The following is a 13590-nucleotide window of genomic DNA, read 5'->3' as shown; positions in this document are numbered from 1 at the left end:
TCAGTCTGCCTTTCATAATATCCACATTCAATGCATTAAGAGTGTCATACAAAGGCAGAGCATGTTTGCATTTTGTAATTTGTGCCTTTTCATAACCACCAATAAACGTGGAGCAGTTTAGAGAGACGTCTAATGGATGGCAGTGCCCATGAGCGACAGCAGCACTCGTGAAGATCCCGCTCGTTTAGAGTGGCGAGGACACTGCTGTCTGCACATGCCACTAATTCTGACAAGCAATTTCTATGAGCTCATCTAGCGAGAGATAACATTTATCTACTGCAAATACAAACAGGTTAACTGAGGATAGACACAGAGGTCATTAAAGTTACACTTTGGGTGTAGAAATGAGTGATTAACTTTGTGATATTTCAGTGATTGTCAACTAGATTTGCCTCTGCATCCAGACAAAACAGTATCAAAATTGTTAAAGGGACAGCAGCCTAAATTGTTGTTTATTTACTCACCCACCCTGGTGTTGTTCTAATGCAGTATGCTGTTGTAGTGGACAGCACATTCCAGGACTCTCTGTCCATAACAGTGGACAAAGGTTTGCTACATTTTGCTACATTTCGATTGGATCTTGGTAGACTGAGACAAACAAACTGTCCAACGCCATCAGATAAGATGCTATGACAACATCCAGACACCTCTTAGAGGCCAAAAAGACCAGCTCTTGTACCAAGCCCAGGAAGGACAAGACATCTCATTGGCCCACATGCAGTTTCTGCCCTTCACCCAAAACCCTAATGTCCTGGTCTATGACTGCCATAAAAATTCCACAGGACCTCACCCTTAAGACTGATGTAAACTACACACATCCATTTCATACTTATTCAGAGAAATAAGTATTCTCAGTGACAGCTATTTGTAATCCAACATCTTACACAGAATCAGCTGTTAATGAACAAATGAATGAACAGTTAAATCTTTTCCCATCATGTTTGGTTTCTATTTGTTTAGAATATTGCCTCCAGCCTGTGAGGAAAGAGACATTAACAACCACTACGTTCAGAGTTTTAGTCCAGCGAGACGACTACAGCACGTCCCGAGTCTCCATGCCAGAGAGACCAAAGCGGATTGACCAAGTCCTGAGTGTCTGACCCACAGAGTCAGAAGACACACAGAGACATTTGCAACAAGGTTAAACTCAGGAGAGCAAACCTTCACTTTGAGGTTCTTTCGTCTGCGTGTTCCAGATTAAGGACCTTCTGCACCTACTTCAGGGCCTCATCTACGTGTTCCAGATTTTAGGGCCCTTTGGTGCTCCAGGAGATCAGCATCCCACAGATCTTCGTGTTCAAGACTGTTGAAACGGATTCCAGCTTCTATCCCACTGCATTGTTACCCAGCACAACCAGTGGAAGAAGTCACCTCCATCAGTCTGCTTACTCAACCAAGTGGAACGTAAATATCACTTAACCAAACCTCTTTCCAGAAACCTTGGCATTGTTGTATATTATCAGTATATGATTTTCTAATTTACATTAGAGGTAATATAACTGATGCTAGTTAATAACAAATAATCTTTCGTTATTTGTTTGATGCATAATAAGGTTCTTCACCTTAGTTTCAGAGAAACAACAGTTTATCTTTCCATAAGATAACACAACTCTTCCATAGCCACACTCAACTTAATCACATGTATTTTATGTATCTTATGCACTTTATTACTTTATCATTCATTGTATTCATTTAGTAGTGGTGTTAGTTATTCTAGTTTATCTTTTGTTAATAAAATCTATTTTATTACAATTGTTTCTTACTTGTGCTGATAATACAGAAAAGGCTCTACAAGTTAGAAATCTCACCAATCTTTCAGATAAATCAGCTGACCAACTCTCCCCACTTTACATTCAATCTAAAATGATTTAACCGCCTCCTGTTTGGAGTGTTCTCATAGAGCCAAGGTAAAAGACCTTGACTAGGGTCCCAAACTAAGAGAGCGGGAATGTGGTCATCTGATGTACTCATAACCACACCTTAAGTGACATGTGATCTAAAAATCACAACGTCAGCGGTGACGTGAGTACCAATCACTACCTTACTTAACGTCCTTGGATGAACGAAGGTAAAATCACTACATAATTGGCGTCACTTGTTTGAGCCCAAAAGTGAAATTATTACACTGTTCTTTCTTTTTCAGACCACAAAAGAAGAATTAAAATAAAAAGATGTCCCACGAGTTCGCATTCGTCCATATACAGTTGCAAGAAAAAGTATGTGAACCGCTTGCAGAATCTGTGAACGTGAATAATTTTAACAAAATAAGAGAGATCATACAAAATGTTTTATTTTTTATTTAGTGCTGCCCTGATAAGATATTTGACATAAAAATGTTTACATTTAACTTGCTGAATTTATTAAAATGACCCCGTTCAAAAGTTTATGAACCATTGATTCTCAATACTGTGTGTCGTTCCCTGGATGATCCACGGCTGGGTTTTTGTTTTGTTTTGCGATGGTTGTTCATGAGTCTCTTGTTTGTCTAGAGCAGTTAAACTGCCCAATGTTCTTCAGAAAAATCCTCCAGGTCCTGCAAATCCTTCAGTTTTCCAGCATCTTTTGCATATTTGAGCAGTCACTATGATTTTGAGATCCATCTTTTCACACTGAGGACAATTGAGGGACTCAAACACAACTGAAACAAAAAGGTTCAAAGATTCACTGATATTTCAGAAGGAAAAACGAGGCATTAAAAGCCGCTTTGGGGTTGGGGTGTTTTTTGGGCGCTCAATTGTCCACAGTGTGAAAAGATGGATCTCAAAATCATAAAGTCACTGCTAGAAAGGGTTCAAATATGCAAAAGATGCTGGAAAACTGAAGAATTTACCAACTGAAGACGATACTGTCTGTATTTGCAGTACACAAGCCGTGGTTTAGCTACGCGCGACACACGCTGCCAGTGTGAAAGCACAATGGACGCAAGCTGCTCCTGCTCTGGATATGCATTTTCAGAGCTGCTTCCGCATCCAGTGTGAAACTTTTAAACGGTTTTAAAAGTTAATAAATCAACAACCCAATCAGAGCAAACTTGCGACCCACCAGTAAATCATCAAGTATTACATCAAACTGAGGATCTAAACATTTCAGGAAAGTTATGCAAAACCATTTACTTAGATTGGCAACACAAAAAACTTTAAAAGGCTCCAATGTAGCGATCATTTGCTTTGTCTACAGGGCTACTTATTGATAGGCAGAAAATAGAGGGCTAAAGCAAGGAGATAGCAGGTGCACACCTTCTTATATAAGGCATCTCTGCAGCACCCCATTGTAAATAAACACAGATATAACATCAAGAGAACAATTTAGGCAGTAATTAACGGCGAAGAACAAACAGAATGGTTAGAGGGGGGCATGGAGCTGATTGAATTAAGCGCACAAACAGAAAGAAAAGCTGCAACAAAGCATCAGCGCGCCACAGCTCACCAGCTCCTCTTTGTTTAATAAACTGCAGACTCCCTGAATGCTAGTCAGCATAATGAATCTGACTTGGGCAGAGGGGTTCTGAAGGGCCCCAAAGAGTCTATAGCCTCAGCTTTCGCATTCAGCACATCGGGGCCACAATGGGTTACAACACAGATAGCGATCAGGAGGTACAAAGCAAGAGGAAGATAGAGAGCCAACCTGCGCAGAGTCCTCCTGTTTAAGAACAATGGTCTAATTACAACATTTATAACCCCAGAATTCTGGAATTGAATTTAGCCCCGACTTAAGGAGTACGCTGGCATGAAAAGACTATTTGATTAGAGCAGCAGTTGTTTCATTTTCGGCGCAGCAGATTGCCAAGCATCTCGATCCGGCTGCGCAATCTGTATTCATTATGGCCTGTAAAAGGATGATCCTCGACCCGCCGCTGCGCACGTTTGTGCAGATGCGCGGCGCTCTGCATGGCCCCTGCCATTCCCTTACAACGCGCCCCGCTAGCTGCGCCAAACACAGCAGCACCCAGCCGCCAAATTCAGCCTTTTAGCCACTCAAAAGGGCCCCGCGGGCTCCCTCCCCTTCCTAGCAGCGGCCTTTATCAAAAATCCCTGAAGTCGAGGCGTGAGATGTTTGGCTCTTTTAATGTATATAAATGGGCCACCTGCCTGGCTGCTTGGTGTTTCGGGGGAGGAGGATGAGGGACGCTGCAGATGTAATATGAAGCTTTCATGTTGGCAGGGGGTCCGCGCATGGCACGGTCTCCGTCTTTCCCGCAGAGGGAGTGTATTGGGCTCCGTATGGAGCGCAGATGCACCCGCCATCCGGATGATCGCCGGTGCCGAGGTGCTGCTGGAGCCGCTCTGTGCAGCGTGCTTATATATCTGTGAAATGAGCTTCCTGTGCAGATCCCCTGGCAGCCTGGCCAAATCACAGTACATTAGCCACATTAGCCGCTTGTATAGCAAGACTGTAAATAGACACGCCATATTGGGAGGAAACACTCAGCTTGTGTGACCACATTAGCAATGGCTTGGAATGATCGCAAAACAAAGCTGGGGCTTAATCACAATGTTTTTCTAAATGAACAAAGAATAGAACTGCTGTTCTACTTTCTGCTGTTATCAATCAAAATATTATATTAATAATAGGGATGTCAATCTTTTACAAATTGTAACTGAAACCAATTGAATCGCAATTAATGGAATAGATCAATATTTGCGGAGAAAAGCCACAAATTAAGGCATTCAAATATTGTGGCAGACAAAGCATTGAATAGACTCCTACAGTGCACAGCTTGCAATTTGTCCAGGCTTGGTAAGGGTCTTCTGAAATGTTTTTTTTGGCCATTGAGTTGTACCATTTTTAAAATGTGTTACGTTAAGGTGTGAATGGCCCCTAGAATTGAGCTCAGCCTTTCAAACACACAAAAAAAGCATCACAATCACTGTGTTCTGCTCCATTCTGTTGCACTCTATCCAACATGTATTGCAGCTTGCTGCATTGGAAGTACTTTAAGCTTGATTCGCTGAAAAAAATCCTATAATGGCATTTACATACGGGTCAGGGGGCATGATAAATTGCGCTAATTTTTAACAAGTTATATTAAACTATTAATCCCACAAAATCAACATGTTAAATTGACAACCCTAATTAATAACATAAAAATAAAAACCAACAACATCTGCAAGTAAAATCCGAGCTGACGGATCAAGAAAGGCTGTTTATTTCTAATATGACAGATGACATTTTAAGATAATGTTTATGAAGGCTCCACCAGGAGATTTTCAACCTGCATGAGGATATAGGAGGTCTGCGTCTTGCTGGTTGGGCTACTTTACCTAAATTACAAGTGTAATCCTCAAACAAGTCACCAAGGGCTGAACAGGACCCTGCCACATGCCAGATATCTGTTCTCTCCTTCCAGCCCCCTGGAGACACCTCAAAATCGGTGGGCAGAGGGATGACAGGGAAATGACTTAAAAGCACTTTTACACACAGACTGGAAGAAAATATCAGCCAATACACAGAAAGACTCTAGAGGAAAGTGAACAGAACAAACGTGAGTCGAAATGTTATTTTTTGGTTTGTATTTTTGCTGTCTTTATAGTGGTATGAGGTGTTAAAGACAGAATGCAACATATTTAACTAATGCAACGTCTTTTCTAGTGAATGGGTTTGATCATTTGGAAGATAAGCATAATCTCTGGGAAATTTTAATTCGAATCACATTAGTATATTTATTTTTATTTTCTATTTTCCTGTCAATGTACTAAATTGTAATGATATATCTTGCTACAGTAGTATATCAAATCTAGTGTTCAAATGGAAATGGTTAAATGCTACAGCAGTTTTTGTTTGCATCCAACATGATGCATAAATAAATATTATATAGATAAAACCTGTTTTATGGTCTCCTGTTTGGAGACTGCATCGGTTGCCTTCTAATCTTACATCTCAATATCAGATAGACATGTCCGCATACACATATACACAAGGATACACCAATGGCAACACCCTTGGCCATACAGATCTAAGCTCTGGTCCTCCAGAGACAGAGCTGCAGATATTCATTACCCCTCCCATCACGTCCCTCAGTCCAGTCGGAAGGACACCAGAAGGGTTAAATGTCCCCCTGTATGAACACAGAGTGTTGCATGAGTGTATGTGTGTGTGCGTGCGTGTCTGTCTGTGTCTGTCTGTCTGTCTGTCTGTCTGTGTGTGTGTGTGTGTGTGTGTGTGTGTGTGTGTGTGTGTGTGTGTGTGTGTGTGTGTGTGTGTGTGTGTGTGTGTGTGTGTGTGTGTGTGTGTGTGTGTGTGTGTGTGTGTGTGTGTGTGTGTGTGTGTGTGTGTGTGTGTGTGTGTGTGTGTGTGTGTGTGTGTGTGTGTGTGTGTGTGTGTGTGTGTGTGTGTGTGTGTGTGTGTGTGTGTGAGTGATAAGAGTCCATTATGCAGGTTTACAGAGTCAGATGCAGAGGCCGGGCTGTGCCAAAGAGCTGATATTACACAGCACAACCTCCAGCAGCCTTCCCAGAACACACAGCCAAGATCACTCAGCACACGCCCATTCCCGCAAATCTCTCTCTCACTCACTCACACAGACATACACACACACACACACACACACACAGAGAGAGAGACACATTCACACACTCACATAGACACACATTGATGCTAATGCACAAACACACGCTAATGCTACTGTTAATACAAGCACACACCTGCTCCACCCAGTCTCCCTCCACTCCAGAAAAAAAAAAAAATCAATATGCATCTCATCCATTACAGCACTCACGGATGGGTCAGGATCTCTACTCCCATCTCCCTCTCTCCTTTCTCTGCTCTGTCTTTTCCTTTCTTTGTGCAGATACAAAACGTCAAAATGTTTACACTGCGCTGCCGTCACTCTGATGAGCTAATAGCAGTCTTTGATTCTTATACAGAGCACAGGGGGGGGGGGGGCACATACTTAATGACATTAATTAAGATTAGCACACGAATGACTCAGAAGGTCCTTTCATTTATGATCAGGTGTGATCAGGAATCTTTGCTTATAATAGTGAAAGGAAAGGAAAAGGAAATTGCAGGGTTCTGTCACTTCGGTCTAGCTTATTCTTGGTTTTGAGCCCTGACACTCCTGTATGCTTGAGCTGCTTGCTCTTCTGTCCTTGTGAGTTTTGTGTGTGGGGCGTGGTGTTCGGATCCCAGCACTTGGCTCTGGTTTGGATTTGGACATTCATGCTCCTCGTGTTTGTCTTCTGTCGTGAGCTCTTCTGTCCATGTGTGTTGTGTTCTGTGTAGCTCCTGGTTCGTGTTCGTGTTTACTCGGCTGGTGTTTTTTCACTGGCTGCGTGCTTTCATGTTGTAATGTTTTGTGTGAACACGCAGCTTATGAGTGTTCTCATTGGCTGCGTGTTCAATGCCTTGCTTTGTGTGAGCACATGGCTTGTGATTTGTTTTCACTAGCCATGTGCTCGTGTTTTTGTCATGTCTGCCGTGAGCACATGGCTTGTCGAGTGTTTCCTTGTGTCATGTGCTCTCATGTCTATTGTCTTGACCCCGCCCCTCTTGTTACCTGACTATTGGTTAATTTGCCCCACCTGTCCTCCTTCGTTACCTGCCTTGTTTGTTCCCTATTTATTCTCCTTGTGTTTGCAGTCCTATGCCAGATCGTTGCTTAATGTTTCCTGTCATGTTCTTCCTGAAGCCAAGTCCGTCTTTTTTTCCCCCTTGGGGCAGTTTTTTGTTTTTGTTTATTTTTATTATCATAAAAGCCTGTCTATCTGTATCGAGTCCTCGCCTCATATCTTCACGCCAACCCTGACAAGAACAGAAACAGGAAAGGGAAAGGGAAAGGGAAAGGGAAAGGGAAAGGGAAAGGGAAAAGGCAAAGGCTACCCCAGTATTGTCCTGTCCTCTCTCTACTGTACCTTTCAATAAAAGTGCCTCAGAAAAGGCCACAAAGCAAATTAGAAATGTTGAAGCATTATACAAAAACCAAACACACACTCACATCTTTCAAGCTACCTACAGTGTTTATAGGGTGTGTAGTTCTACACTGAATATAAACAAGCACAAAACCACCCAAGCAATTAATAAAACCAGCTTTAATATTTACACCTATACATTGTAAATCATAGATGTGAACATTATAAATGCCCAGAGCAAAATCAATGTCTCTCCAAAAATAAAAACAGAGGAAGAAATGCAGACGATAACAAAATGACCATGAAGCACCAGAAGCACATCTTAGATATGTGATTTAACTAAGGTGTTCCTGAGTTCCTTGTTCTCCAGCAAATACAATAACACTCTCCAAAGACAATTAAATCTGTTACATAATTTTTTTCTCCAACACGGGAGCACATTTTGGATTTGCATTAAAGGAACAGATTTATGACGGTACCACACACACAATTACAGTTGTCGATTAAATAGAAGCCACAAACTCCATTGCATTGCAAAATAATTAACCCCAGCTCAACGAGAGGGAGGGAGCCCAGGTTCTAAGGTAACCAATTTTTTTGGGTGAAGAAGAAAAGGAAAAAGACATTCATCCATCATAAAAAACGCTGCAGCCAATTTCCACAAAGCCGCTAAGCTGATTGAGACGACCAAATCTGTTTCACCAGCTTACATTTACTTCAAAATGGTCATCTCGGCTTCAGTATCACACACTTTCACTGCTTCCCATTCCCCTGTTCTTTAGTAAGGAGGGAGTTTGTGGGTGTGCAGGAATAAAACACTCGTCAACTTCTCTGTGCCTGGCCTGATATCTCTCTAGCGCAGGGCTGCCCAGATCAGTACACTTAACTATTCTGTTATTCAGCTTATATGTGTTCTTATTCTCTTTTAAAAAAAATAAATAAATAAAATAAATTAACAAAACATGCATGTGTGTTGCAGTTCACTCACAGACAACCCTTACCAAACATATTCCATTCTGCTAAACCAACCGACCACCCCCACCTTCTCCCACTGAAGTAGATTAAATTCACACTAGTCCTCATTTTAAACGGAAATTGGATTGATGGAGAAAAGATTACGGAGACCGAGGGCAAGGTGGTGACAGCAGGAGAGAGTGGGGAGGGTGGAGCCAGCATCAACAAAGCACCTCCGAAGCTAACAGTGTAAATGTTTCTCTTTTGCCACCTGTAGTGTGTACAATGTTTGTGTGTGTGTCTGTGTGTGTTTTCTTTCCCCTCCTGATCTTTCTCTTTTTTGCAATAGCAGCAAATATCCTGTTGGCGCAGGATGCAGAGTGGTATCTGGCCCTAAAATCGATCAGACTCCCGGACTAGGGCTTCCATTCATCTCTTGCCCATAAAATTTGATTAGCGCTGACTACAGCACTGCAGGGAGATGGGCTGATAGAGCCAGGCTACAGAAGATGGCAACATCCTCCCGCATTTTCATCTAGTCTCTCTCTCTCTCTCTCTCTCTCTCTCGTATTTTATATTTTGTCTCTCTTCATATTTCTTTGTAAAGCACTTCCTATTAATAACAGCCCTCCGTCTCTCTGTCCCTCCTCATATCGTCCTCAGTATGTACAATCCTTGCGTGTAGGTATCTAAGATCAGTGAGATAGCGTGCGTGCCCTCCTTCCGCCCCTCCTTTCTTAGTGTAAACCATCCTCTAGCTATTAAACAAAAATGACAGCCGTGATGAGGCTTCGACCGGCGTTAACAAAACTAAACAACTGCAGCCCGGCCCAGCCAGCTGGCCTGTCCGGCGGACACGCCCTCTGTTCCCACATATCACTGTGGCATGTGACCACTCCTCTCCACCAATGACAAAGTCCTGAGCTCATGAGTGGATACTGTCTGTCTGCGTATTGAAAAGCTAAGAGCTAAGAGGACAGGAGGGGAAAAAAAAGAGCAATACAGGCTTGAATCTCGACAACAAGGTGAAGTTTGTCAATTTGACTTGTGCATGTTTCTCGGGAAGGACACTGCCACTTGTTGATATGTCACATGATATTTCAAACAATGTGGGGAAAAAAAATAATAATGGAGAAGTTTATTCATTTGAGAGATAACTTGACTCAATCATCCATAAATTACATTGTGTATAAACCAATCTGTGTGCCTGACACCGCGTGTACCACAAGGTCTCTATAAATTGATTACAGGCATGAACTGGCACTTGAGCGACACGCTTCTGCAGAAAAAGTGATTTAAATTCATGTAAGCATGCATGATTTAAGATTCATTTGCGATATCGATTCTTCCAGGAGCCTGAGACGTCATTTAAAGCATCAGTCATCCAATCTGCTGAGGATTCACGTCAGCATAAGGGATGAATTTATTTGGCTGCTAATTGTCTGCCTTTGGGAGCGTGTGGGTGACACTTGAAAAACTTTTGGCATATCATCAATGTGATAATGACAGGCAGACCTCCCTGGCCCAAATATCTTTCAATCATTCATGACATTCTAAACTTCTGGACAGTTTTAAAGTCACTCGCATGTGTTTAACATTACATTACATTACAACAAGAAAGAAAGAAAGAAAGATTTAAGCCTGCTAAATGATTTTTTTTTTCCATCACACACAAACCGTTTAAAAGTGGATCAGTATGATGTTCGTTTTTAAAGAAATTAATACTTTTATTCAGCAAGAACATTTTTTATAATGGTACAAAAATCCATTTCACATTAATGTTGTTCTTTTGAACTTTCTATTTATCAAAGAATCCTGCAAAAAGCCTTGAGCACCAAATCAGCATATTAGAATGATTTCTGTTGGATCATGTGACACTGAAGGCTGGAGTAATGATGTTATCGCAGAACTGTTTGACTGTATTGATCAAAATAAATGTGAGCATCATACTGACACCAAACTTTTAAACAGTAGTGCATGTTTGTACATACTGAAACACTCGTTGTAACTTGTAATGTCCACCATCATTTGAATGGCTCAACAGGGATTTGGGGTTATAATGATAAAACCAAGAAAAAAAATGTGTTCCTCACTTTTAATTTTCTAATTATGAATGTATAATAAGGTTTAAAAAGTCCCTAAGCCCTTTTTTTTGTTGCATATGGTGCTCAGCAAGTTTTAATTTTGAAACCTGGATACATCTATATCCAAGCCTAACAAATTATAGGAACATCTCCGATGGGTAAGGAGTCTCTGTGCTGGTCTGGGCTTACCTGAGTCTCTCGAACGTTTTCCACCGTGAAGTTAAACCACACTCTGAACCGCGGGTTACACGTGTCAGGCCTGATGAACAGATCAAACTCAAACTCACTGATGTAGTCAACACGGCCCAGGTTACCTATGGAGAGAATATCAAAGAAGTTGTCCAGAGTTCACTTCAGGCCTTGAATCTATTCAGCGGTTCTATGATACACTCTAATATAAGCAAACATATATTTCAAAACATGCTATTCTTTAGCTTTACCTTGCAGACATATTTCCACACAGACAGGAGTGACTGGGAGAGATTTCCCTGTAGACTAATAAAATGGACTATAAATCAGTTGGGATCCTACTGATATTTGTGTGTTCACAGTATTTAATTTATGTAAAGGGAAATAAAATGCTGCGTTGCCATCTAACCTTTTCTTTCCCCACAGATTTTGACACACACATACACACACTCTTACTGGGTGGGATGGAGGAAGCCGAGCCGAGACGCTTGGCAGTCGCTCAGGTGACGACTAGACAGCTTTGGTAGCAGATCGCACAATAACAAGCCTCAACATGGCTGCCGCAAACAAATAAATATTAACAAACCAGAAAAGTGCTTTGTTGGTAACATATTATCCTGCAGGCCTCACACAAATGTCAAATGGCAGGTTATAAAGTTCAGCCTTAAACAAGCATGCTAATGGGAACACAGGTAATTCTCACATCATGCAGAGTAATACAGAGAAAGTTTGATAAGTAAGGGATAATCCACGACTAGCTGTGCATTAAATGATTTTAATGCACGACGTGGAGGCAAAGAACCACATCGTGGTTGCCTCCACGTCATGCATTAAAATCGTTTAATGCACAGCTAGCCATGGATTATCCCAATTATACCAGGGTCATTTGCCAGCATTGTCAACTTAAATCTGTTTTTGATGTTTGCAGCGAAATATTTGACGAAAATTGATGGTTATTTTCATCAGTTATGGCTCGTTAGATCTAGCATTCTGCCCGCTTCGGATCAAACACAGAGATAAAGTAGTGCGTAAGCATTATAGCATTTATTTGATTTGGTTATTGTGAGAGAGAGAGAGAGAGAGAGAGAGAGAGAGAGAGAGAGAGAGAGATTTGCACCTGTGTCTGTTCAGTATCTCTCTCTATTAACAACGGGAGTCTGTGAGTTTAATTACTTCAAAATAGCGATGTTAGCCCCCTCATTGCTGAGAAATATAATGCAGCGATTCAGTAGCGAGGCTATTTCATTACTAAAAGTCATGGGGCAGTGTTGATACGTTTCTGTGCTCCTGAATGTTCCTTTGTGTGCGCAGCGCAATCTCCACTCTCTGTGTGCGAGTGATGTATGCGTGTGCTTCAATGAAAGCAGCGCATTAATATAGATTAACACTACCTGTGTATTAAACGGTTTTATTGCACACCTTCCAGCCAATCAGAATCCAGTATTCAAATAGACCATGGTAAAACCTGCAACAAAATATCGCCAGAATGCAACATGCAAATACTGGCTGCAATCTGAGGCCTTTATAGCAGTCTTTAGGCAAGGCAAGTTTATTTAAATAGCACATTTCATACACAATGGTAATTCATAGTGCTTTACAAAGAAAAGGTATTAAAATAATGATGAAATAAATCACAACATATACATAAGAAATAAAAACCCTGAATCACTAAATTCGGGGAGACCCTGTCTGGTATGGGAGAGATTGAGTCAGGTTTTTTTTATTTTAAACTATACATTTTTGGCGGTGTCTTGACACCTGAGAAATACACATACAGAACAAAACACATTCAATTTAATTGAACATTTTTAGAAAAAAACTCAAATTTAGCTTTCATAAGTTATTTAACCTCGTGGTTGCTGCCAGTTTGTTCCAAAGGGGATTGTTGCTCTAATACACAGATAAAATGATCTGCTAAATGACAACTAACTTACTTTTTTACTAGCTAGAGAAATGCTGCATTGCAATGTACTAGTCCAGCAGCCCTCAGTCTTAACTCTTTACTCTCATGGTAATAAGAGTAAAGAGTTAACTCATAAGGTTGGATGAACAAAAAGAAAGAGGGAGGGGGAGATGCATCTGGTTGCCCTGCTCATGCAGTCTGGGTTCAGAGAAAGAAGTGTGGAAGTCACCGCCTGGTGGAAGCCAGCTCAGAGCTAATTACTGACAGATGGAGTGACTACCATTCCGTCACACCGGAGCCCAGTGGAACGTCATCCTTCTGCCAGAACAGAAACAACACGTCCCAAACATTCCTAAACTCATCGCAAACTTACTCGCCTGTCCACAAAACCAGCAGGAACGGATCCTCTCAGGACAAATCTGTAAAGTGCGAAGTTTAACCTTTTCAAGTTTCCTGATATAGTCAGTTCTCACTTCCCAGGCTCACTTTCCGGAAAAAGGCATTATGAAAGAAGATTATAAATAAAACATGGAAACTTGTCAGCTTTTCCCCCCTATATATATATATATATATATATATATATATATAACTTCATAAACTAATTTATGCCTTT

The 13590-nt window shown here is 41.3% G+C and overlaps 1 protein-coding gene across 1 annotated transcript in view; it reads right to left on the bottom strand.

Annotated features, from left to right (window-relative positions):
* Positions 1-13590, bottom strand: part of agbl4 (AGBL carboxypeptidase 4) — a 498974-nt gene that overhangs the window by 454613 nt on the left and 30771 nt on the right. The window contains exon 3 of the mRNA XM_079826732.1: positions 11075-11199. Coding sequence (XP_079682858.1) covers positions 11075-11199 — 125 coding nt within the window. The remainder of the gene's footprint in view (positions 1-11074; positions 11200-13590) is intronic.

The sequence above is a fragment of the Gobio gobio genome, assembly GCF_949357685.1.
Source record: "Gobio gobio genome assembly, chromosome: 10".
Lineage (NCBI taxonomy): Eukaryota > Metazoa > Chordata > Actinopteri > Cypriniformes > Gobionidae > Gobio > Gobio gobio.
This window is presented reverse-complemented; position numbering and strand designations above follow the sequence as displayed.